The sequence below is a fragment of the Chrysemys picta genome, chromosome 4 (genome assembly GCF_011386835.1).
Source record: "Chrysemys picta bellii isolate R12L10 chromosome 4, ASM1138683v2, whole genome shotgun sequence".
Classification (NCBI taxonomy): Eukaryota; Metazoa; Chordata; order Testudines; family Emydidae; genus Chrysemys; species Chrysemys picta.
The window spans coordinates 113,698,099-113,721,694 of record NC_088794.1 but is presented as its reverse complement, the minus strand read 5'-3'; the positions used below and the strand labels follow the sequence as shown (position 1 = coordinate 113,721,694).

Here is a 23,596-nt window from a genome sequence, read left to right as displayed (position 1 = left end):
TACTAAGGAAATAATGTGTGGCTATTCCCACCTTTATAGGTCACAGCATAGTGGCCAACAATATTGTAGCTATTTAGAGCTACTCCTCTTTGCTCTATTTCAGTCCCCTCTGTCCCTCTCCCAGAAGGTGTTCCCCCTACAGTACAGGCTGCCAGAGCCAGCTCTCCTGTTTCCTACCTGTCCTGGAAGAGACGTATGGCCAGCATATAATTCATTGTTGTCTTGTGCTCTAAGTAGGATCTGGAAAGGCAGGTGGAGGGGACTGATTAAAGCTCAGGCCAACACAATGAAAAGGTGAAGGAGGCCTTACACAGAATGAAGACATTCATAAAATACACCCCTAACAGAAAGGCACTGAAACAATATGGTGCAATTGGACAGGCAATGGGAGAGGAGAAAGGCAGTCACTGCCTGGCACCTAAACATTGCGGGAGGCAGGCACAGTGTGTGGTGAAAAAAGGAAACCAGGACATAAGGGAAAAGGAAAAGCAGAACCTAGTGTCACCCAGGGGTGAGGCCCATTCCGTACCTGTGGCTCTGAGGGTGGGATAAACAGCATGCGTCAGGGTAACCAGAGAAGAGAGAGGGAGTTGACAGTTGTGTCCCCCATCCCCAACCACTAACCTGGTTTTAATTCACATACATGTCCTATAACCAAAACCAGAGCACGAGGGAGACACTGAGCCAACACACTGGGGATTTCTCCTCACCCATAAAGATCCCATGTTAGTGGCGTTGGGAATATCCGGATGAAACCCCCTCTCCGCTCATTCTCCTCCTTCACTCGACGCAGAACTTTTATCTGGGATTGGAGAAAGAAACAAGAGCCTAGTAAAACAGATAGTAGGACTGAAAATTATCCTCAGTGCAGGGCCTCGGTTCCAGAGGATGAGGCTCCCATTAACCCTGCAGTTGTGGGAGTGACTAGGGTAAATTTGACATAATTATACAATAATGTCATCCTACATGTAGGCACTGAAGGATCCTAAAGCTTTTTAGAGCAGGGGTGGGCAAATTACAGCCGGGGGCTGCATCTGGCCCTTCAGATGTTTGAATCCGGCCCTTGAGCTCCCGCTGGGGAATGGGGTCCAGGGCTTGCCCGGCTCCGGCGCTCCAGCTGAGGAGTGGGGTCGGGGGCTTGCCCCACTCCATGCATGCTGTGGCTCTGCGCAGCTCCTGGAAGCAGCAGCATGTCCCCCTCTCCAGCTCCTATGTGGAGGGGCAGCCAGGGGGCTCTGTACGCTGCCCCCGCCCCAAGCGCTGCCTCCACAGCTCCCATTGGACAGCAATGGGAGCAGCAGGGGCAGCGCCTCCACGTAGGAGCTGGAGGGGGGGACATGCTGCTGCTTCCAGGAGCAGCTTGAGGGAAGCACCGCCAGGAGCCTGCACTCCTGACCCTCTCCTGTGCCCCAACCCCCTGCCCTGATCCCCGTCCCGCCCTCCGAACCCCTCAGTCCCAGCCCGGATCACCCTCCTGCACCCCAGAGCCTGCACCCCCAGCCAGAGTCCTCACCCCCCTACACCCGCATCCCAACTCCCACACCTGAACTCCTCATTTCTGGTCCCAGCCCAAAGCCCGCACCCCCAGCCGGAGTCCTAACCCCCTCCCGCATCCTAACCCCCAATTTTGTGAGCATTCATGGCCTGCCATACAATTTCCATACCCAGATGTGGCCCTCGGCCAAAAAGTTTGTCCACCACTGTTTTAGAGCATATATGCACTCTTGTCATAGCAGGGGGAGGGGCCCTTCTGGGATGGAGCCACTATTATCAGTAAAATTCAGCAGTCTCACTCTGAGAATAAACCATTTTCTAAAAGGTCTCCCTTATCACTTTTGTTTGTCCCACTCTGGGGCCAGACAGCCCTCTCATGAGACAGTGGATACTTGGCAGCAGCAACTGTTAATCCAAAATTACATTGGATTATTAATTTACTTGTGTTCCCCTCATCCCCACATGTTGTCCCAAAGCCAAGGTACATACAATATCAGATATTTAACAGCCCTTACCTCCTCCATGGACAGGCCCAGCATGGAGCCACTTTGCTTTCCGGCTACCTTTTCCCTGCCTGAGGGCATCACGTTTTTCACCTCAGCATCACTGGCAGACAGAGGGCGGGCACGCTGTAGAGACATAGACTGAATCCAGATGCTACTCTTTTCCCCTCTCTAAACTTCTTTTAAAAATTAATAGCTAAATTCAAATTCCAAGCCCCCATGCTCAGCAGAATCCACATTCCAGGGCACCAGAGCCAGGATTCACACTCCCAGCCTCCAACTACAGCAGGATGCACACTCCATTGGGCACTAATGTCAGGATTCACACTACCAGTTTTTGAGAACAGTAGGACCCCAGGCATTAGTGCCAACATTCACACACCTAACCCCTTTGAGAAAACCATGACACATACCCCAGAGGCCCTGCAGCCAGGATTTTCACTCCCAGCCCCCAAGCACAAAAATATTCATGGCCAATGGGCATCAGACCAGGATTAACAGTCCCAGCTCCCAGGCAAAGTGGGATCCACATCCCAGGGGCACCAGAGTCAGGATTCACCCTCCGAGTCAGGCTGCAAGGACTCTAGTAATTAATTAGTGAGATGAAGTTGTGGGAGAAAAAGGTGAGACATTCAGTTCAATATCCATAATGCTCTCTTCTCAGCTCACAAATCTGAAAGACCACAATCTGATGCTCCTGGGACTCAATAGAAAGACCTTTTCTCTTCATACAGCAATACTCCACAGCCAAGTGGCTATCAGTATTATCACAGATAAGCACAGAAGGCAAAGGAAGACTAGAAAAGCAAGAACCTAAAAAAGGAAGGGTTTGCAGAAGTTCTAGCAAACAAAGTCTTAACCTGAAGTCAGTGCCTGGTAAGTCACAATAGATCAAATGATGAGCCTGGAATCAGAAGTATTTGAAAAGCAGCAGAACTGTCAGGTCCTAAGAAACTGACAAAAACTTAGATCAGTGTGACCAAACACAATCTGACAGGATAGTGCAGGGCCGGTGCAACCTATTAGGCGACCTAGGTGGTCGCCTAGGGCATTAGCATTTGGGGGGTGGCATTTTCTTCGGCGGCAACCGCAGCGGCCGGATCTTTGGCCGCCCCGGTCGTTGTCGTCATTTAGGCGGAGGGAGCTGCTGCAGGGGGGCGCGGGGAGGGCCGCCTGCAGCAAGTGGGGGGGGGGGGGCAGCACGCAGGTGAACTCCCTGCCCCAGCTCACCTCTGCTCCGCCTCCTCCCCTGAGCACGCCGCCCCACTCTGCTTCTCTCCCTCCCAGGCTTGTGGCGCCAAACAGCTGATTGGCGCTGCAAGCCTGGGAGGCGGGAGAAGTGGAGCAGCGACGGCATGCTCGGGGAGGAGGCGGAGCAGAGGTGAGCTGGGGTGGGGAGCTGCCACAGGAGGGAGCTGCCACGGGGGAGGCGCCTCAGGGCGGAGGGTGGGGTGGGGAGCTGCCGCGGGCGGGGGGGGTGCCTCAGGGTGGGGGGGCGCTGCCGCAGAGCTCGGGGAGGGGGCGGAGCAGAGGTGAGCTGGGGTGGGGAGCTGCCGCACGGCTCCCCGGGCCGGGGGGGTGGGGAGCTGCCGCGGGGGGGGGGGGCGCCTCAGGGCGGGGGGGAGCTGCCGCAGGGGGGGGCGTCTCAGAGCGGGGAGGGGGGTGGAGAGCTGCCGCAGGGCTCGGGGAGGGGGAAGGGCGCAAGGTGGAAGTTTCGCCTAGGGTGCGAAACATCCTTGCACCAGCCCTGGGATAGTGGAAAAGTTTAACTGGGCCCTAGGCACAGCTCAGATAGGCTTCCTCTGTAGAAAGACACAAAAAAGACTGAGCCCAATCATTCCTCCAGATGGCATTCAAACCCCCTCTTAGCACAGAAGTGAAAGAAGAATGAGGAAGTAATCTCAAATTGATTAAACCTTGGGAGTAATCCCACAGAACACATACTGAAATTAAGATGAATGCAGAATCCAGTTGTATTCTTATTTGTAAGGATCATCTGAGCTAGTAACTAAAACAATAGAATTTCATTGTGGCAACCTCCACAAAACCACAAGCACGACAGAAGCTGAGGATGAAGCAGTTGCAACAGGAATGGATGTTGTGCTGGAGCAGGCTGGGTCAAGCTACTCAGAGGCAATTCCTGTGGTAAGAACCAGAGGGAAAGCTGACATAGCAGGTGCCAACTGAAAATGTTTCATTACAGCCAATTGAAAAGTGATTAGATAGGAAGGACCCCAAAGAGGTCTGGCTGGGGAAAAAAATAAATGAATGAGTAAACAGGAGGCACTAGACTCATTGAATTTAAAGCCAGAATGGACCACTCGATCATCTAGTCTGAACTCCTGTATATCACAGGCCACCAATACCACCCACTAAACCCAACAACCACAATTAGACCAAAGTATTACAACCCACAGGAAACTAGACTACTATGTGCCACAGGCATAGACTAGGAGAGACCAAGGTGCATCAGTGCCCCAGGCTCCTGCAATGGCAGAGAAATGATTAAATGAAATATACCCAGATTATCCTGGCAAGTGACCCACACACATAGGTTACAAAGGAAGGCAAAAAACACCAAGATCACTGCCAATCTGACCTAGTGAAGAATTCCTTCCTGAGCCCAAAAATGGTGATCAGTCAGACCCTGAGCATGTTGGTTATTCCATATCCTTTCTCCCTGCAGTCACTCCCCTATGTCACCACTATCAACTCCTTTGCCTCAATATCTTACCTCTCTAAAATCTTCCACCATCCATCCACTTCCTAAAAACCTTTCCTTGACTCCAACATTATACACACCACGTCAGAAATGATTCTTAAAGAAAACATTAGGAGAGAGTTTTTCATCTTAAAGGCTTTCCATGGCCCTATCCCTGTAGGTAAGTCAGTCTCTTCACTGCAGGTGGGGAAAATAAGCAGAGAGGGGAAATCAGTTATTCAGTGTCAAAGCTGAACGTAGAACTCAGCCGTTTCTGGCTCTCACCCACGTGCTCAATTCTACAGAGACTGTACTGTTGTCTAAGTGCTGGAGAAAGAAGCTCTCTCTAATCTTCTTTACCTCTTGTCCAACAATATCTTCTAATATTTCGGTGTAAGGTTCATTCTGATCATAGCAGAGAAACCTCTCTCCTCTGAGTAGATAATGACTTCAGAAGGTTCTTGCTCCCTCCTTGACCACAGTGCATCTTTTGAAAAACTGTGGACAAGATCACCTCCTGGATCTGCTTCCAAAGATGGGCACATGCCTCTGAGTACCACACCATGGTCCTACCCTGACCTAACCACCCATGGCAGCTACTACAAGATCACTCACACTATGGAACTTTATGATTCAGTACCACTCTTTTCTTTCAATCTTACTTTTACCCTTAACCTTAGCTTTGACTTATGCTAAGGACATACAACTCAAAATATCTTCTAACACCTTTAAACAAATCCTTTCTTGTCACCCTCTCAGCTCATCTTGCTCTAGTGCATTTGTAACTTCTTCAACACTTGTTTCAGATGGCTGTCTCAAGGACAATAATTATTTCTTCTCTTGGGCAAGAGAAGCCCTTCTCCTTTACCCAGACCTCTTTTGTCTCTGGCCTCCATGACCTAGGCAAAATCCTACACTCTTCTCCACCCACAACTGTGATATTGCTCCTATTTGCTACTGCTACTCCACCCTGACTACTGCAGTTTCCTTCTCTATGGCCTCCCCGAATCCCTAGTCTCCAGGCTCCAGCATGCAAATGTTGGTGCCATCATCTTGCACCTTTGTGGATAGATGATCACACCAGCTTGACTTTTTAAAACAATCTTGCCACTGCTGAGAACCTTTTCCCTGCAGCTCCTGCCACCTGGAATAATCTTCCTGTATCTCTCCATCTCCATTCAAATCTCAGATGAAACATCCTTTCTCCTTTAGCTCTGAATCTCTTTACCTGGGCTATTTAGTTCTGCAATACATTCTGGGATAATCTGTATCAAAGGTATTACAAAGGTATTCACATCAGTAAATTAAGTTGAATGAAGCCTTACTAACTTTGTGTTTGTTAACCAAGACTGCGCAGAGACAGGGCACTACAAGAGACAGACAATTGGAATAAAAATCTCATGTTCTGCCAAGACACCTTCACCTCTGACAAGGTGTGACATGCCCTGTAGTGAGAGGCCATAGCTAAAAAGTCCAGGTGAATGGCTAGGTGGTCCCACCACCTCCTTTTCCGATTTTGCCTATGTCCTGCACAAATGCATTCTGCATCACCTCCACCCCCAGCAATCATAATAATAACCTTCAGGCAAATGCTCAAATGTTTAGACCTTCTGAGTACATGCACAATCCGCAACAACAGAAAAAACAACTCCACATGACAGAAGCAAGTAACCAACCTATCTCAACTGTCAAGACCAAAGTTATCTTTTTTGTACTGGATATTTTTCATTTGCATTAACACCTACTAGCCATTAAAGGAAAGAGATAAGTGATGCTGTTCAGCTGAACTGTGCAGAGCAGAGAGGAAAAATCCCAAAAGGGAAAACCCTGGGAGTCCCAGGAGCCATTTCATTGAATATCCAAGATATTCCAGTTCCGAGGGAGAAACGGGATGCTGTCCAACATTCCATTACAAGGACAGAAATGAGAAAATAGCAGCACTTTGCAAAGCAGTCTGAGAACAAATAAGCCTCCACTTGGCACTGGGATAATTCCTTAGTCCAGCTCACTAAGAAAGTGATGGAGAATAAGCATTCACATAGGAGCAGAAATTCTTCTTGCCTGTGGTGGTGTCCAGACTGCCTCCCTCCTTGCTGACACACAAGAACAGCAAAGGGCTTAAGACATTATCTTCAAGGGATCTGTCATTTCAAGCAGTACTTCAGCCAAGTACCTCCCTTAGATTGGTCTATGCACAAGAAGCTACAGCTCCCCCTTTACTGCTTAGGATTCATTGAAAGAACTCTAGCCCAAACCAATGGTCAATTACAAAGAAAGCAAGTAATTGCTCCATTTCTCTGTAGGGTACCAGTGCTCAGAGAGTCAACCCAAAGAAATCACACAAGGGACTGGCAGTGCATTATGGCGAGACCCATGTTATCACTTAAGAGTCACCAATCCTAACCTCATTTGTTTCCTACAAATGAAACTTCCCCTGATTAAGATCACAAACTATTCAAATTTCTAAGATCATGGAGGAGCTGAGAATGACCCAAAATTCCCTTTGCAGTTGAGACCAGAAGTGGAAGAGGAACAGATGATGAAACAGGAACCAAATCAAAAGGCATCCAGAAAAGAGCAGTCCCCGCCAAAATTCTTGGGTATTGGAGAAAGGCCTGTGCCCATCTCTACTCATGGGATCCTCTGTAGAGCCCAGGAACCTCTGTTGCATATCCTTACTCATTATCCTACAAGGGTCTTCCTGGTAAGAGAAGTGCAGGCTGAGGTACCATTGCAAAGAGGGGACAGTCCACTTCATGGCCAGCACTCAGCACTGTGAATCTCTGTACTTTTCAGCTGGCCCAGAATTTACTCACCATTTACAGCTTTTATGAGAAATCCATTCTGTAAATTCATAACATCAAAAATCAAATGCTTCAAATACATCTCCGCTTTCCTAATCTCTTCACCCTGAGCTGTGTGTGTGCATTCAAGCAGGAATTCAATGACCAGTGGGGTCTGCCCTAGCAAAAAAGGTTACTTACCATTTAACTTGTTTCCTGAATAAATCGCCACTTGTAGAGACATGTGCCCCATTAAGTGGCTCCCACAGGTCCAAGAAAGGCTAGGTCAAGAAGGAGAAGGCACAGCACTCCACTCCTTCCTTATGCCTCAAAATGTGGTCTTGAAAGTCATGGAGATCTGTATTGATTCCCACTTGTTGAATTGGATATGGGAACTGGAGCCTCAGCCAGGTGTCCTTATGTCCAATGAAATCTCACCTCACCAGTTATTCTCACCCCACAAGATAAATCCAGATCCAGATTTTGGCAGATCTGAGTTTTGTGAGATGTACTTTACCTCAATTCATATAGAGTCTTCCATGTTCTGAATCTGTTTCCAGGTAGATAGAAATCTGAACAGAGAAAGATTTCCATCCACCTGGGCTCCAGTCACTATGCCACAGGAAAGGTGCACAGTGGCCAACTGCAGGCAGCTCACAAACTCTCATTGAAATTAAAACCCTTTGATTTAAAATTCAGTGCACAATGCCTGTGAGGTAAAAAATGCCTCTGAGGCTGGAAGCTCCCCCCCCCACCAACATTTGTGGGATCCATCTGGCTGACAGAGAGAGACGAGGGAAGAGCAGCCTTTCAGAGATCCAGCATTTTAACAGCAGAAGGGACACTGGACATTCATCATGAGCCATATGAGGCCTCAGTCCAAAGGGAAAGGAGATGAAAGAAACCAGGGGCAAAGGGGAAAGAAGGCTCTAATTTCAAATATGAAAGCTCTTTCTGCCTCAGATATGGTCTCACAAATACTCAAAAAGCTGTGGGATTCTTGAAGCTAGTCACCCACAGTGAAGCTGATTGGGACACACATAGTGCAGTCGCATCCCATGAGCCTCCTCTTCTACAATTGTGCTAGGATTCCAGGGGCCTCACTATACTCACTTGCAGGCTCTTTCATCTTTGGGCAAAACTGACTAAAGCTGCTATCCTGGTATTCTCCTCAGAGCTGCAACACGAAGTCCTGGGTTGCTGAACTTGCTTACCTGAGGCTTCTGAAAGGGATTTCTTCTGGCAGACTCAGATGAGTGATGGACTACTCGGCTTGACCGCTGGCCCGGATCCTGGCACACAAAGCCTGTGGGAGTAGGGAGACATGTAAGAAGAAGAGGTTACTCACCTGGTGCAACAACTGTGATTCTTTAAGATGCATTCCCCCCCCCCCATGGGCATTCCACTTCACATGCATGTGCACCCCATGCACCTTTGACTGGAGACCCAAGCAAGGACCATACATGCCCTTGTGCTCACAATACCATGGCTATATTGAGCTGTGCAGATGAACTGTGCTCAGTTCCTTTTCTACTGCAAAGTCTCACAAAGGAAACTCTGAAACAGAGAGGAAGGAGGGCAGGGAATGGAGTAACTGTAAGGGGATACACCTTGAAGAACCAGATACTGCACTCCTTCTTCGAGAAGTGTCCCTATGGGTGCTCCACTTCAGGTGACTCCAGAGCAGTATCCCCACAGGCAGGAGGGAGCTCCAGCATCAGGTGCAGCACTGAAGACAAAACCACACTGCCAACTGCTGCATCAGATCTAAAGGCATGGACCAAGGCTTAATATTTGGAGAAGCTATGTATTGAAGACCACATAGCAGTTCTGCAAATCTCAGATACTGGAACATCCGTAAGTAATGCCATAGATGCTGATTGCAACTTTGTAGAGTGCACTAACACCCTTGAATTTTAGGTTGAATGCTAGCCGCATCATAACATACAAAAATACACCCAGAGATCCACCTCAATAGCCTACTGGGTGAAGATTGTAGATCCTTTAGAACTGACTTCAATGGAAGTAAGTAGTCTAGGAGACAACTGACATTTTTTGGCCCTATCCAGATAGAAGGCCAATGTTCTTCTAACATGTAAAGTATGAAAGGAAGCCTTCTGCTGAGAATTATGTAGTTTTGGGGGAAAACTCCATAAAATGAATGCACTGACTAAGATGCAACTCAGATGACACTTTAGGTAGGAATTTAGGGTGTGAACGTAAGGAAATCTGGTCTTTGAAGAATACCGTGAAAGGATGGTCTGTCATTAAGGCCCCAGTTTCTCAAACTCTTCAGGCTGACGTGATGGCTACCAAAAACCACCGTTGTCATAGGCAGGTGAAGAAAGGAACCGGTCGCCATTGGTTCAAATGAAGGTCTAGTTGAGACATCTAAGAACTAGATTGTGATCCCAAGTCAGAGTGGGGTCTTTCATTTGAGGGAAAAGGTTTCCAAAACTTTTGATGAAACTCAGAGTTATTGGGTGAGTGAACACTGAGAACACTTCCATTGGGGAATGAAAGGCTGTTATGGCTGCCAAGTGAACCTGGACCAATCTGGTTGATAATCCTGTTTTCTTCAGTTCCAGCAGGTAATCTAGGATAATCAAGAATGAGGAAGATGCGGGTGTAAGTCATTGGAGTTCACTCCAATGGCTAATCTTTTCCATATTTGAAGGTGAGTATTTTGGGTAGACTCTTAACTACTTTTTAATAACACCTGTTGTACCTCCACAGAACAGGCAGACTCTAGCCCCATAAACCATTGAGGTGCCATGCCCCGAGGTGGAAAACTCCTGGGTTGGGATGAAGCAATTAACCGATGTCTTGGGAGAGGAAATAAGGGATGATCAGAAGTTTGATCACTGGACAGAGGGACAGGTAAAACAGGTAAGGATGCCAAGCTTGCCTCAACCACACTGGGAATCTTAGAATAACCTGGCTTTGTCCTGTCTGATTCTGTTCATCATGCTCAGTATTAGAGGCTTTGGGGGAAATATTGTCCATGGTAGGAGGAAGGTGTGCCCCAGAGAACGGCCACCTAGACCGCCTCTTGAACAGAAAAGACCATGTTTCCTGTTTATAGAGGTGGCAAAGAGGTCCACTTCTGGAAAACTCCGAGTCTGAAATATGCCTTGGAGGGCCTGAGAGTCCAACTCCCATTTGTAGGCCTGAGAGAAGCACCTGCTGAGAGCATCAACCATAGTGTTTTGAATATCAGGGAGGTAGATTGCTGAAATGCGTATGCAATGGCTCATGTGCTAGTTCCGCAACATTACTGCTTCAGCATCCGTAGGGAGTGTGGGGGGTAGATCTCCTTCCTCCTTACTGGATTACATAAAACATGCAGGCCACATTGTCCATCATGACCCTGATGAGAGGCAGAAAATAAGGACAGGCATTTCTGACTGCCCTGAGTTCCAACAGGTGATGTGGAAACTGGTTTATTGAGGCAACCATCTGCCCTGGATTGTATGAGCATCGAGATGAACTCCCCATCCCAAAAGGATACGTCCATCATTATGGTGACCGTCAGAAAAAAGGAATGCCTGCACCAATATTTTGATGATCTTTCTACCAGTCTAGGGAATCTTTCACCTACCAGGGAACTGAAACCTGTTTGTCTAAGCTGCATCTCTTTGGTAACTACACTGCTCTGAGCCACCCCTTGAAGAATGAAGGCACAACCTTGAATAATCTTTTACAAAAGTACAAACTGCCATGTGACCTAGGAGTTGGAGGCAGTTTCTCACTGAGGTTTGAAGGTGATCAAACAGTCTTGGCTAGATCTAACAACATTATGAATCTGTCCATATGAAGGTAGGCCCTGATCTTCAATGAATCGAAGGATGCCCCGATGAACTGTATTTTCTGTACTGAGGTCAACGTGGATTTTTTTACATTGAGTTGAAGACCTAATTCCAGGAACAGCAAAAGGGCACTCTGCATGGCTGACTGCACTGCTTTGTAAGACCAATCCTTGAACGACCAATCATCGAGGTACAGGAATACTAAAATTGCCTCTCAACAAAGCTAAGTGCCACTGCAAATACTTTTGAAAAACACTCTTGGAGCTGAGAAGAGTCTCAGGGGGAGTATTTAGTATTGAAAATTATCCTGGCCTAAATCAAAAACACAGGTATCTTCTGTGAGATGGATGTATCACTTTATGGAAATAAATGTCCTGTAGATTGATGGCTGAAAACCAACCCCCTGAATTTAGTGAAGGAATTATAGCTGTCAGAGTTACCATCCTGAACTTCTGAGACTTTACAAATTTGTTTAGTAGTCTTAAATCTCAAATCAGTCTTAACTCTCCAATTTTCTTTAGTATAGGAAAAGTACCTTGAGGAGAAACCCTTTCCCTTTATGTTGAGCATGAACAGGCTCTATCACTCCTAAATGAAGAAGTGAGCTTATCTACTGTCTCAACAAGAACTTGTGAGAGGGGTCCCTGAAAAGGGATGGGGGGGGGTGGAAAGGAGGGAGGGAGGAAAAGTAAATGGTGTAGCCCAATGCTACAATCTTCAAGACCCATTTTTCTACGATAATCTGTTCCCATGCATGTTGAAAATGGGTAAATCAGGGTCCAAATGGGGGAGATGGGCAAATTGTTGCAGATGTGAACTAAAGTTCGTGATGATTCAAACCCTTGACCAACCCATCAAATTGGTGTTTTGCTTCTGGTTGAGTACTTGGGCCACATAGATGAACAATTCTTTTCCTCTGCAATCTATATTTCTTCCTCGTGGATCCAACGTGCCTCTGGAACCACAAAATTGGATTGGCCAGTATCTCTGGGTGCTTTGTGACCTACTAAGTTTTCTTTTGTTCATAGGGGTGTAAATTCACAGAGATCGTAATTTGGCTCTGGAGTCTTTCAAAGTGTTCAGGGACTTCTCTGTGTTTTCTGAAAACAACTTCAGAGGTGAGGTCCTCTACAATGCTCTGGACTTCTCAGGGAAAGCTGGACAGTTGGAGCCAGGATGCCCTGCGCATAACTACCACCACAGAAATGGAATGTGCCATGGTGTCTACCACATCTCAGGACACTTGAAGAGATGTCCTGACCAGTAATTGTCCCTTAGCGGTGATGGTCTGAAATCATTCTCTTTGGTCTGGTGGAAGGTGCTCGATAAAAACAGTACATTTCCTGTAGTTTGTGTAATAATATTTTGCCATGAATGCCCAGTAATTCTCAATCTGAAATTGCAGGGTCGCAGATGAGTAGGACTTCCAGGTGGTTCTAGTTTGTCACACAGGATCGATTTGGTATGGTGGTGTTTTCCCTGCTCATTCACCACATCCACCACAAGAGAATTAGGTGCGGAGTGGGAGAGTAAAAATTTGGAGTCCTTGGTGGGGATATAGTATTTTTTATCTGCTCATTTGCAAGATGGTACTGTTGCTGGAGTCTGCCAAACCATCTTCACCGGATCCAAAAGTGCCTCATTGATAGGTAGTGCAAATCTGGTTGGTGTTGCTGACTGCAGAATGTCCATCAACTTGTGTTGTGATTCTTTGACCTCTTCAAGTGGTATTGGGAGAGCATCCGCCACCCGTTTTATGAGTTCCTGAAACTGCTGGCTATCATCAGCCACAGATGGTGATGGAGGCATAACCGCCTCATCTGGAGACAAGGAGATGGTGATTTGAGGGGTACCCTTCTCGTCTGACCTAGCTTCCTGTTCTTTGAATGTCTCCTCCTGTTGACGAATGGGCTGGGGTGGAGGTAACTGTATATCTCTCTTATCCCAGTGAGCAAAACTCAATACCTTGGAAAACTGTCATCAGTATGCCACCCAGGGGTCCCATTATGGTCATTGAGGGGGTCCATATAGGAGAGGGGGTAGCATCCAAGGCTGTTTCCACCACCCATGATGACTTTCCCAAAATTCCTCTCTCTCTGTGAGTGTCAAAGAGTGGGTTCCTATGCAGACAGATAAGACAGCCCTGCACTCAGAGAAAAGAGACTGAAAAGGAGGTCTGCATCATCATCCTCGACATCATCCAGTGGAGGATCCCAACAGTAAAAGGTGGTGAATCAGGCAGTGTTGGAGATAGATAGAAGTCTGCTGACCGAATGGGTTTTGGTTACAAGAGGCACTCAGTATCCATGAGCACTGGAGACTCCTGTTCATCTGACACTGATAAATCACCCTTCAAGTACCAAAATGTTTGTGGTACCAAATGGAGAGACAGTACCGATATGTTGGTGTTTGTGTCTGTAGAGATAGATAGTACTGAAGATTTAGAGTGCTCCGAGGTGGGTGCCAATGGAGTTAGACACTTAGGCTTGCTCAGTACAGAGGAACCCATTGGGGAAGGTGCTGACAGTAAAGCTGTGCGTCCAACAATACTGGCCTAGAGGAATGGTTCTCCTTGCCCTCTTGTCTGAACAGTACTGACGGTTGGTCAGAGCAGTGTTTGCTCTTGGAAGAGCTTCAGGGCTATCCAGCCCCGCTGCTACCAAAAGAGTCCATTGCACTACAGTACTAAGCCTAAAAGTTTAAGCTTCTGAAACAGTTGAACAACTGGGAGACAGAAGTCATTTAGGAGCAAGCTCCTTAAGAAGGAAATTGGAGCTCCTCTTCCTGGGACCATTCAAGGAAGTCTCTGGAGTCGTCCCCTTTCTGGGGATAGCTGAACCAAGATCAAAGGGGTGCTGGATCTGCCCAGAGACTGATGTACCGGTGGAAGGGGGTGTTTCCTGATCTGGCTCTGAAGCAGGGCAAAGGGAAAACTCTATCATTAGTAGCTTCAACTTTATCTCCCGGTTCTTGCTTGCTCTGAATTTAAGGATCAGTCAGAAGTTACACTTCTGAGGGACGTGCAAATCTCCAATGCAGCGAACACATTTGGAGTGGTTGCTGCTAATCAGAATGGCCTCCCAGCAACATCTGAACCTTGGTGAGCTGGCCATGCCTTTCCCAAGGAAGACAAGCCTTCCCAGAGGGAGGGGACAGGAACAAAACTAATTCTCTCAACTACTAAACTAACTATCAAATTATCTAAAAACTAAACTCACTACTAGGAGGAAAAACAAACTTTTATTTGAAGCCCATTCAGGGCAGACATGCTAAAGTGCCATCTCAGGCTGCGACAGTTAAGAAGAAACTGAGGGCAGTTCATCCATGAAGCCCTACATAGCATTGGTTTGGGGCATGAGGGTGTGTAGGGCACATGCATGGGTCAAACAGACACTGCTAATGAAAATCTCCGAGTTGAAGGTGTGTGGGATGCATGCACACCTGAAGTGGAGCACCTACAGGGACACTATTCCATAAACCACCTTTAATTTCTGGGAGAGTTGGGCCGCCCCTGAAACACAACCTAGCATTCCTACCAACAGTTTTATCAACCACAAACCCAAGTGTGTGTTTCCCCGAACAAGGCCCAAAAAGTTTTTTTTCCTCAGTATGCCTTGGTTTATTTAACTCTCGAGTCCTCCCCCGTCCCTGCCCCCATTGCATAATATTTCTGCCTTAGAACCAGAAAGCATGCCCTTGAAAAGCCAGCATTTAAAAAGAAGGGTTGCTAAAGAACATAGAGAAGTGCCCTCTTCCATTCAGTGGCTAAGCATGCTGTGTTGGTAGCATTTTTCTACCTCTTTTCGGGCCCAAAAAGTAAGACACCAAAAACCGAAACAACCTCTCAACAAGTAATGTAAAATATTAGTCGTAGGGTACTCTGCTAGCTAAACACTTCTACACATTACAATTATGCAGATTTTCACACCCATAACTCCACAATTGTACAGCCTAATCACAACTTACTAACACTGCCTTCACTTTGGAGCACTCAACCCTACAAATGTTTTTTCATTTCTCTTTAACTCCCTTGAGTAGGCTGTAAAATGCAGTCACTCATTTTGGGGAGTCAAGGAAACAGACAGCTTCACAAACCAAACTAGAGATTTCAACACATTTAAGAGAAGGAATTGCTCAGCCTGCACAACAGCAGTCCACTGGGTAGCATCTCTTCTGGTCCCCTTCACATCTAATACATTCACCACCATTCCCACAACTTATTACACCCTGACCCATCACTGAACACTCATCACAACACACCTCCACACACCATCTTGTTCTACAATCCAACACACTAACTCACCCCCTATCCAAATACATCTGACAAGCCAGAACACTTACCCACACACCCTGAACATAGTATAACTATCCAATACACCACATCCACCCACCTACAATTCCATCCATGCAACTCAAGACACACACTGTCCCCATAACTCAATGCACCCACTCGTCTTAACTCAAACACCCCCATCCATTATAATACATACATGAACATCAAAACCTGACACATCTACCCAAGCCTAATACAATAGACCACACAAAACTGCACGTTAACATGCAGTAAAGAGTCATGTTGAAGTTTCTATTGCACTCACCTACAAGGGTAAACATGTCCGAAATCATGCTAGCTTTGATCTTCAGGTCCAAAGGAGCATCACTGTCCCCATATGCAACAAGAGACAGGAGGAGTCAGTTATTTGGCAGTTCATGGAAAGCATCAATGCCCAGCACAGATTCCCTTTCATCATATTCCTGGTGGATCAGTTCTCAGAGAGCACAAACAGAATGGAAGATATGGGGAAAGTCTAGTTGATTATCTTTGTATCACAAAAATAGTGGATGAATTATGTCTGCCTCTAAACACTGTATCTGTTCAATTATAATCCGCTCCCACATTCCCTTTGGGCATCATTTGGGGAGGGTTGTTAGCTCTTCTTGGGAAGAGACTGGGTTTCCATGTATCTCTACAACACATAGCAGAATGGGTGTTATTGCAATACAAATGTTAAACAGTAACCACACATCCATATAAAATGACAGATCAATGGATGCTAGGAAGCAGTGAACAAATGATCACAGAAAGTAGATGGACCCTGAAGGGGTCAGACAGATGCAGGGGTCAGATAGAAGGGGAAATACAAAGCATGTATGTACACAGAGCTAAACTGAAATTAATCTGGACTGAAAGACAGGTTAAGGCCCTGGCAGCCAAGAGTTCTTTATTGTAGGACCATAAGGACACTATGCTCTGCAGTTCTGTGGAAGATGAATGGGGTACAGAGGCTGGCATCAGTGGCAAAGTAAAAGGAAAGAGGAGGGAATGCAATAATAGTAGGTCAGGTATGCAGGCATGTATGTATGGAACACTGGATCAGAAAAATAATTTCAGTGGCCACAATCTGAATGGACTTAAGACATGGGCTAAATGGCTATGGGGGAGGCTAGAAAGGAGGATGTTCCAGTAACAGACAAGAAATTGTATGGACAACAGTTCATAGCTGTGTGGACAGGGAGGAAGGGACAGATCTCTGATGCATTGTGGATTTGGAAACAACTTGTGTGAGAGGAGAAGAAAAATGAGTAGTCAAATAGGACCCTAGGTTATGAGATATTAGCAACAGTAACAAAGAAATAGTCAGAAAGCAAATAGAACCCCAGTTGGACTCCTTCAGAATGCCTGATGCACCCAGGTCACTATGAAAAGGAACAGCAAAGAAGATCCACTCTGTAAGCCCATTAATAATGGAACAATATTCCAAGGACTTCATTCAGGCATGCCTGCCCAGGGCATGCACTTGGTGTGCTGCACCTGGTGTGGCCAGAGATTCCACCATCTTTATTGAGGTCCCAGCCCTTCCATTTCTTGAAGCTGGGAATCACTTACCAGGCCAGGGATGGGGATAAGTTCACCTCCAGTAGCCAGGGCTTGAGAGTAGCATCAATAAGGACATCAAAACCATACAGCTCTGAAAACACAAATGTGTCACTTTCATACACAATAATGCCCCAGAGAGCCCAGAAAATGCCCAATTTGAGCCTCTGTTGGGGCACTCCCACTAGCTGACTCATCTGAGGCTTACTGATCCCTCTAGCTCAGATACCCTCTCAGATGGGAGTCTGGCTTCCCTAGAATGGGGGCTAAAGACACTACCAGCTCTGGGGGAGTCCAGAAAACTAGCCCCAGGAAAACCTGGAGAAAGAAGGATGAGAAAGGGAGGGGCACAGGCAGGAACAGCAAACAAAGGTAGAAGAGAGAAGAAGAGAGAGGAAGAATTAGAAACACTTGCCTCCCCAAGACCTAGCCGTCCAGACCCTAGCATGTGCAGAATTATGCTACCTACATTTTCACACACCGAGGCATAAAGCAATGCAACCAAATCGTCCCATCTTCCAACATTTCCATTAACTCTACTTTGTTTCCAGGATCCTGTTTAAAACAAAAATTCACCCTCTTTGCTTTTAAAACCCTTCATGTCTTCCCTAGTCTGCCACATGGACCTCCATTCTTTTTACCATCACAATCTTTCCATCTACTCATCTAGCACTAGCTTTCCCTCTGTACTCCCACATAATCCCCAGGTGGGTGCAAGATCCTTCTTCTCTGCAGCTCCTGCCACTTTGACAGCCTCCCAGTAACTTCACTTTACTGATGCTCCTCCACTTTGCAAATCACTGTTAAAAAAAAAGCCTCTCGCCCTATCCTCTAAAATGCTCTCTCACTCAGAATGTATCACATGTGCTAGATGGACTCCTCTTTAATTGGTCAGACTGAAGCCAGCTTCCCATTCCAGGACTGATTTTATTTCCTTCTATACAGCACATCCTCTCATTTTGGGACACAACTTACAAGAAAGATGGTACACAAATATGACTGTAAATAAATTGGCACCAAAGCAATTTCCTGACACAGTACTAAGTGTTGGAGACAGTTAACATCAGCGCAACTTATTCACATTCTTTTTAAATATTGCAGAATCTGGGATTGGCACAGAAGGATTTCCATTGAATTGATCAGTTCCCTAATGCCTGGAACGAGAGCAATAGAATTACTGTGCCATGTTGCTCTCCTCGAATTCTGGCCCCAGCATTTTGTCACTTGCTTGACATTCATGCGAGCTCTGGTGAGCTAGACTGTTTGACAAGATCCTCCTTTGCAGGCAGCTGTTCAAGAGCTCATGTAGCTTGCGCTAGTAAGTTAATGAGCTATTGGGGGGGACTTGGAGGAGAGGGAAACGGCATCACAATTTGTGAATGTTGCCTGCATGTTTTTCTGGGCCCTGTAGCCAGACACTGAGTGGGAAGCAAAACATCACAGAACTAATCAGTTGGTCCAGCCCAAGGAAGTGAGACTGATCTGCATTGGGGTTTCTTGTTTCCCAGGCTGGGAAGGCTCTGGCAAGGGAGAGGGAAGGAGTAGGAGGTTGTGAGTGTGAACATTTAAGGGTTTTGAACAAGAAAAAAAATCTCATGGATAGGCAAGCACATTCTTCCAAAAGACAGTCTAAGCTACAGTGAGGACTCTGTAGTTCCTAGTGTACAATAAAACCTGAGGGACAACCAAACACCTAGATGGAAAAGGTGAGTGGGTTAATAGCAACTGCGGGTCTGCAACCTCCCACCCCCTAAGCCAGGGGCGGCCAAACTTTTTGGCCCGAGGGCCACATCTGGGTATGGAAATTGTATGGCAGGCCATGAATGCTGACGAAATTGGGGATTGGGGTGCGGAAGGGGGTGAGGGCTCCGGCTGGGGGTACAGGCTCTGGGATAGGGCCAGAAATGAGGAGTTCAGGGTGCAGGAGGGGGCTCTGGGTTGGGGCAGGGAGTTGGGGTGCACGTGTGAGGGCTCTGGCCGGGATGCAAGCTCTGGGGTGTAGGAGTGGGACTGAGGGGTTTGGAGGGCGGGTGGGGGATCAGGGCTGGGACAGGGGGTTGGGGCACTGCAGGGGTCTGGAGTGCAGGCTCTGGGTGGCGCTTATCTCAAGCAGCTCCTAGAAGCAGCAGCATGTCCTCCCTCTGGCTCCTACGCGGAGGCATGGCCAGGCAGCTCTGCATGCTGCCCCGTCCGCAGGTGCTGCCCCTGCAGCTCCGATTGGCCACAGCTGACGGCCAATGGGAACTGCAGGGGTGATGCTTGGGGTGGGGGCAGTGTGCGGAGCCCCCTGGCTGGCCCCACTTTAGCTACCAACTTCACCTTCCATGCTCCTCTCTCCATCATTCTCTCCCACTCTTTTTTCCCCCTTTTCCCATCGTTTCCCCCACCCCCTCAATATCCCATCCCTCCTTTCCTCCACTCCTATATATGTGAAACTAAGAAGATACTTGCTAGTCAGCACCCCGATCATTCTGCTTGTATAGCATTCCTTTCCCCACCCTTTGTCTTATCTATTGACATACTAAGTTCTCTGGGGCAGGAACCATGTCTTAAGTGTTTTTGTACATTGCTGTTGCTGATTTATACGATGCTCTTACACTTATAGAGAGGATAGGGCACATGTGCTAAACGGGACCAAGATTGATCCCTTTTACTTTTACAGGGCATGCACTGGACCAAGGAGACAGTACCACAAATGCTTCTACACAGTTCTGCAAGAGAAGAGTGAGGTAGAATGGGGGGCATTGTGAGCAGGTGTTTGTTGTTTTCTAAATGATCTATACACTCTTGTGCTTTCTATGTAAAGAGCAATGGTGTTTTAAAATCCAGTGTCACATGTGTGTGTTATATGCTACATCTATCACGTGCCCTGGAAGACATAAATTGTAAATCTAGACCATTCTCAGAGCTGGAATTTAAGATCTGGGGATATTTGGGGGGTTAGCATTGGTCCCAGGGGCTGGACTGCTGAACCAAGAAGTCTCAGCTGTCAGGGGAAGTTCTAGGCAGATGACCCACACCCCATGAGTGTGCCTAGAGATCCCCGTTACAGGCAGGGTCTGGATTCCATTCAGACTCTTGATGCTTAAAGCAGCACTTGTCAACCAGGGATCTATTGCCCCCCATGATGCCGCAAGCTCATCGCAGGGGGCCACGGGGCCCTGCAGCTGAAGTGTGGGACCCCCAAAGCCCAGTACACTTTGGGGCTGAAAGTGGAGCAGAACCGTGGGGAGCTCTGAGCCCAGATGTCCCCTGGGGGGGAGGAGGGGTGAAGCCAGGAGCAGAGGCACAGGATTGAAACCCCCAGCCCCAGCCCCCCCTGAAGCCGGGAGCAGAGCCAGGGGTCTAAAGCCCTGATGCCCTTGCAGGGCAGAAACGCCCCCTGCACAGCTAAAGTCCCAGCTCTCCTCTGTCTGGTGGCTGAAGTCCAGAAGCCCTGAGCCCTGCATGGCTAAAGCTTCAAGCCGCCCTCACCCCCCCTGGCTGAAGCCAGGAACCCAGAGGCCCCTCTGCTAGCCCCTGGCATTTTTATAGTATGTTGGGGGGGGAGGAGCCTCAGAAAGAAAAAGGTTGAGAACCCCTGGCTTAAGGCATATGGGGACTTGGTGTTTGGATCCCCTCACAGCAGTTTGGTGAGAAGTCCAACAGGTGGAGCTCAGTTAGAACTGAGATACTCAGCACAATGGGCATCCTGACACTGACTGGGAACTACTACACAGAAATCATAGGTAAAAAAAATCCAGCATCCCACATCCCCTGGAAGTGTTTCATTAGCCTATGTCCCCCTTTGGAGAATAAACCAGGACGATTTCACACTGAAAAATGCCTCACTCTCACCCCATCTTATCTTCTTCTGCAGGCAAAGGTACTGAACTCACATGTAAGTAGCATGAAGAGGGGAAGCCCCTGTGAGAACACCAGAGAGCAAAGGTGTCTCCTCTGCAGCTGTAGCCAGGGTGTCTGGCTCACTCCCCGTTGTAGAGGGATCAGAGAGAGCAGACTGATTGAAAGATGATTGTATGCTAGGATTTCCCCTTAGTTGTGGCAAGGACAACATCAGGTCTGTGACAGCCCATCTTACATCCCAAAGTTGAGGAAATATGGGGAGCTGGCAGATGGGCAATCCGGTTTCCACAGGTCCTCAGATCCTTAGCCTACTCCCCTTCTTCAGCTACTGTGAACCACAAAAACCTATTTCACCCTCATACAATTTCAAAGACTCAAGCAAGATATCAGAAGGCAGCGTCTGATGCCGAGACTTAGGAGCATGAGCTCCCACTCAGCAAAAGGATCACTGCAACGAGGGCTCCCAAACCCACCCCACCAGAAGGCTCAGGGATATCCCCCTTCCTTACAGGGGAAGAGGAAGCTTTCCTGCATATAGCAAAGCAATGCTTCTCATTTTTTACCAGCCAAAAACTCTTTTCCATCCTCATGCAGTCCCCTGGAAGGTGTGAGGTAGCCCTAGAGTCCGGCCACAACTCAGCTCCCCAGAGTGCACAGAGGTATAACTCAGCTCTGCAATCCCCATAAGGAAAATGGGGCTTAGTGTTCAACATGGCTAAGCTACTTTGAAGAGGACATCTACATTTCTTTTCATCCCAAAGGAAGTTCAGAGCTGGCTAATTGCTGCCTCCACCACTCTTAATTCTCAGCATCCTGCAGCATGAGAAAGAGGGTATATCTGGCTATCCAGGTTCTGCTACTGCACTAATTTCCCTAACAGCCAGGTGACCCTCAGAATTAAAAACAAACAATATCACACTCCTCGTATGTAGGAGTGAGTTAGTTGATTAGATAGCAAGGGGTGTAACTATGAGGGAAAGCCACGCCAAAGCAAAGTTTTAGATTTAGTTCTGAGTTGTATGAGGTCCAAAGTCATTCTTCTCTCTTGAAGGAATTTCAGACTAGGTCCAGTTCCTATGAAAGTGTACTCACAAGACTCTCATTATTACTTAAGTTTAATTGATTCAGTAGAACACAGTCATTGTGGAAGGTTATGGTTGCAGGAGAGGTGATCTTTCAGGCAGCTAGGAGCAATCTTATAGAGGGCTTTAAATATCAGGACAGGGATTCAGTCTATGTATTCACTCAGGAGTCAGAGCCAAAGCAGGGAGAAGAGCAGCAGGGTGATGGTGCATGATAACCAAGACAAGCTGCTGCATTTTATACTAGGTGAAGCTTTACAGCAGGAAGGAAGGATTTATTCCTAGAAAATTAATTGTAATAATCAGGCACAGAGGGAGACACACACACACACACACACAGCTGCAATAATAGTGTGGTGGCTGGCAGATATAAGTGGGCATTTTTCTTTCATAATGGCTATTTAGGCCTCTAAGAGCAGATAATGGAGGATGTCAGATATGGTCTTCAAGAGCATTTCCCAATCCCTATCAGCATCACCTCAATCTTGCTTGTGTTCAGCATTAGCCAGCTGCTCTCATCCAGGTGTCAATTTCAGGTAGGGCCTGCAAGTGCTCGGAGATGGTTCAGTTTTCATTGTATGTAAAAAGTAGAGCTGAGTGCTATTTGCATATTTTGGCACTCCAGTCCATGGTGTCTCATCAGCTCCCACAATGGCTCATAGAGATGTTGAATAACATAAGGGAGAGCACTGAGCTTTAGGAGACTCTACAGGTGAGGACTTTGAAAGGTGAAGGACCATTGCTCAAGACAACCATCTGGGGCCACATCTGAGAAAGATGAGAGTCATTTCAGGGCCTTCCCCTTCATCCCAACAGCTTCTTAGAGGTGGTGTAGGAATATTAGTTCATCAAGGGTATCCTTGGCTTAGGGCAGAGTTTTCCAAAAATAATTAAGTTAGAGCACAGACCATAGTGCTAGTTTCTTCCTGCTGTGAAAGGAGAGCTCTTATTTCTGCTTGGAGAAGGAAGTGGTCTAAATCAGTGGCTCTCAACCAGGGGTACATGTAGCCTTGGGGGTACAACAACTCATCTAGATATTTGCCTATTTTTACAACAGGCTACATAAAAAGCACTAGCAAAGTCAGTATAAACTAAAATTTCATTCAGACTATAACTTGTCTATACTGCTCCATATACTATACAGTGAAATGTAAGTATTATATACATTATACACACACCACTTAATTGATTTTATAATTATAGGTAAAAATGAGAGTAAGCAATTTTTTCAGTAATAGTATGCTGTGACACTTGTATTTTTATGTTGGATTTTGTAAGCAAGTCATTTTTAAGTGAGGTGAAACGTGGGGGTATATGATACAAATCAGACTCTTGAAAGCAGTACAGTAGTCTGGAAAGGTTAAGAGTCACCAGTCTAAATCACTATAAGGGCATAATTCATTCATTCTCTTCTTAAAACTCTCCTCTGCCATAAAGCATACAAAAAACTTGAAAACAGTGACATGCTGGCAGACTAGGTACCAGCTCATGCCAAAACTCCAG

The 23,596-nt window shown here is 47.0% G+C and overlaps 1 protein-coding gene across 24 annotated transcripts in view; it reads right to left on the bottom strand.

Moving 5' to 3' along the window:
* Positions 1 to 23,596, bottom strand: part of TTLL5 (tubulin tyrosine ligase like 5) — a 222,163-nt gene that overhangs the window by 146,088 nt on the left and 52,479 nt on the right. For 18 of the 24 annotated variants that reach the window (XR_010601104.1, XR_010601105.1, XR_010601106.1 and 15 more), the window contains 6 exons: positions 17,178 to 17,259; positions 15,889 to 15,950; positions 8,696 to 8,787; positions 2,010 to 2,123; positions 711 to 802; positions 178 to 240 (listed from right to left, as the gene is read on the bottom strand). Coding sequence is in view for 15 of the 24 variants with exons in the window: in XM_065595548.1 (XP_065451620.1) it covers positions 178 to 240; positions 711 to 802; positions 2,010 to 2,123; positions 8,696 to 8,787; positions 15,889 to 15,950; positions 17,178 to 17,259 (505 nt within the window). In the remaining 9 variants the exon portion in view is untranslated. The remainder of the gene's footprint in view (positions 1 to 177; positions 241 to 710; positions 803 to 2,009; positions 2,124 to 8,695; positions 8,788 to 15,888; positions 15,951 to 17,177; positions 17,260 to 23,596) is intronic. The other 6 variants (XR_010601110.1, XR_010601111.1, XM_065595547.1 and 3 more) reach the window with 2 other exon arrangements.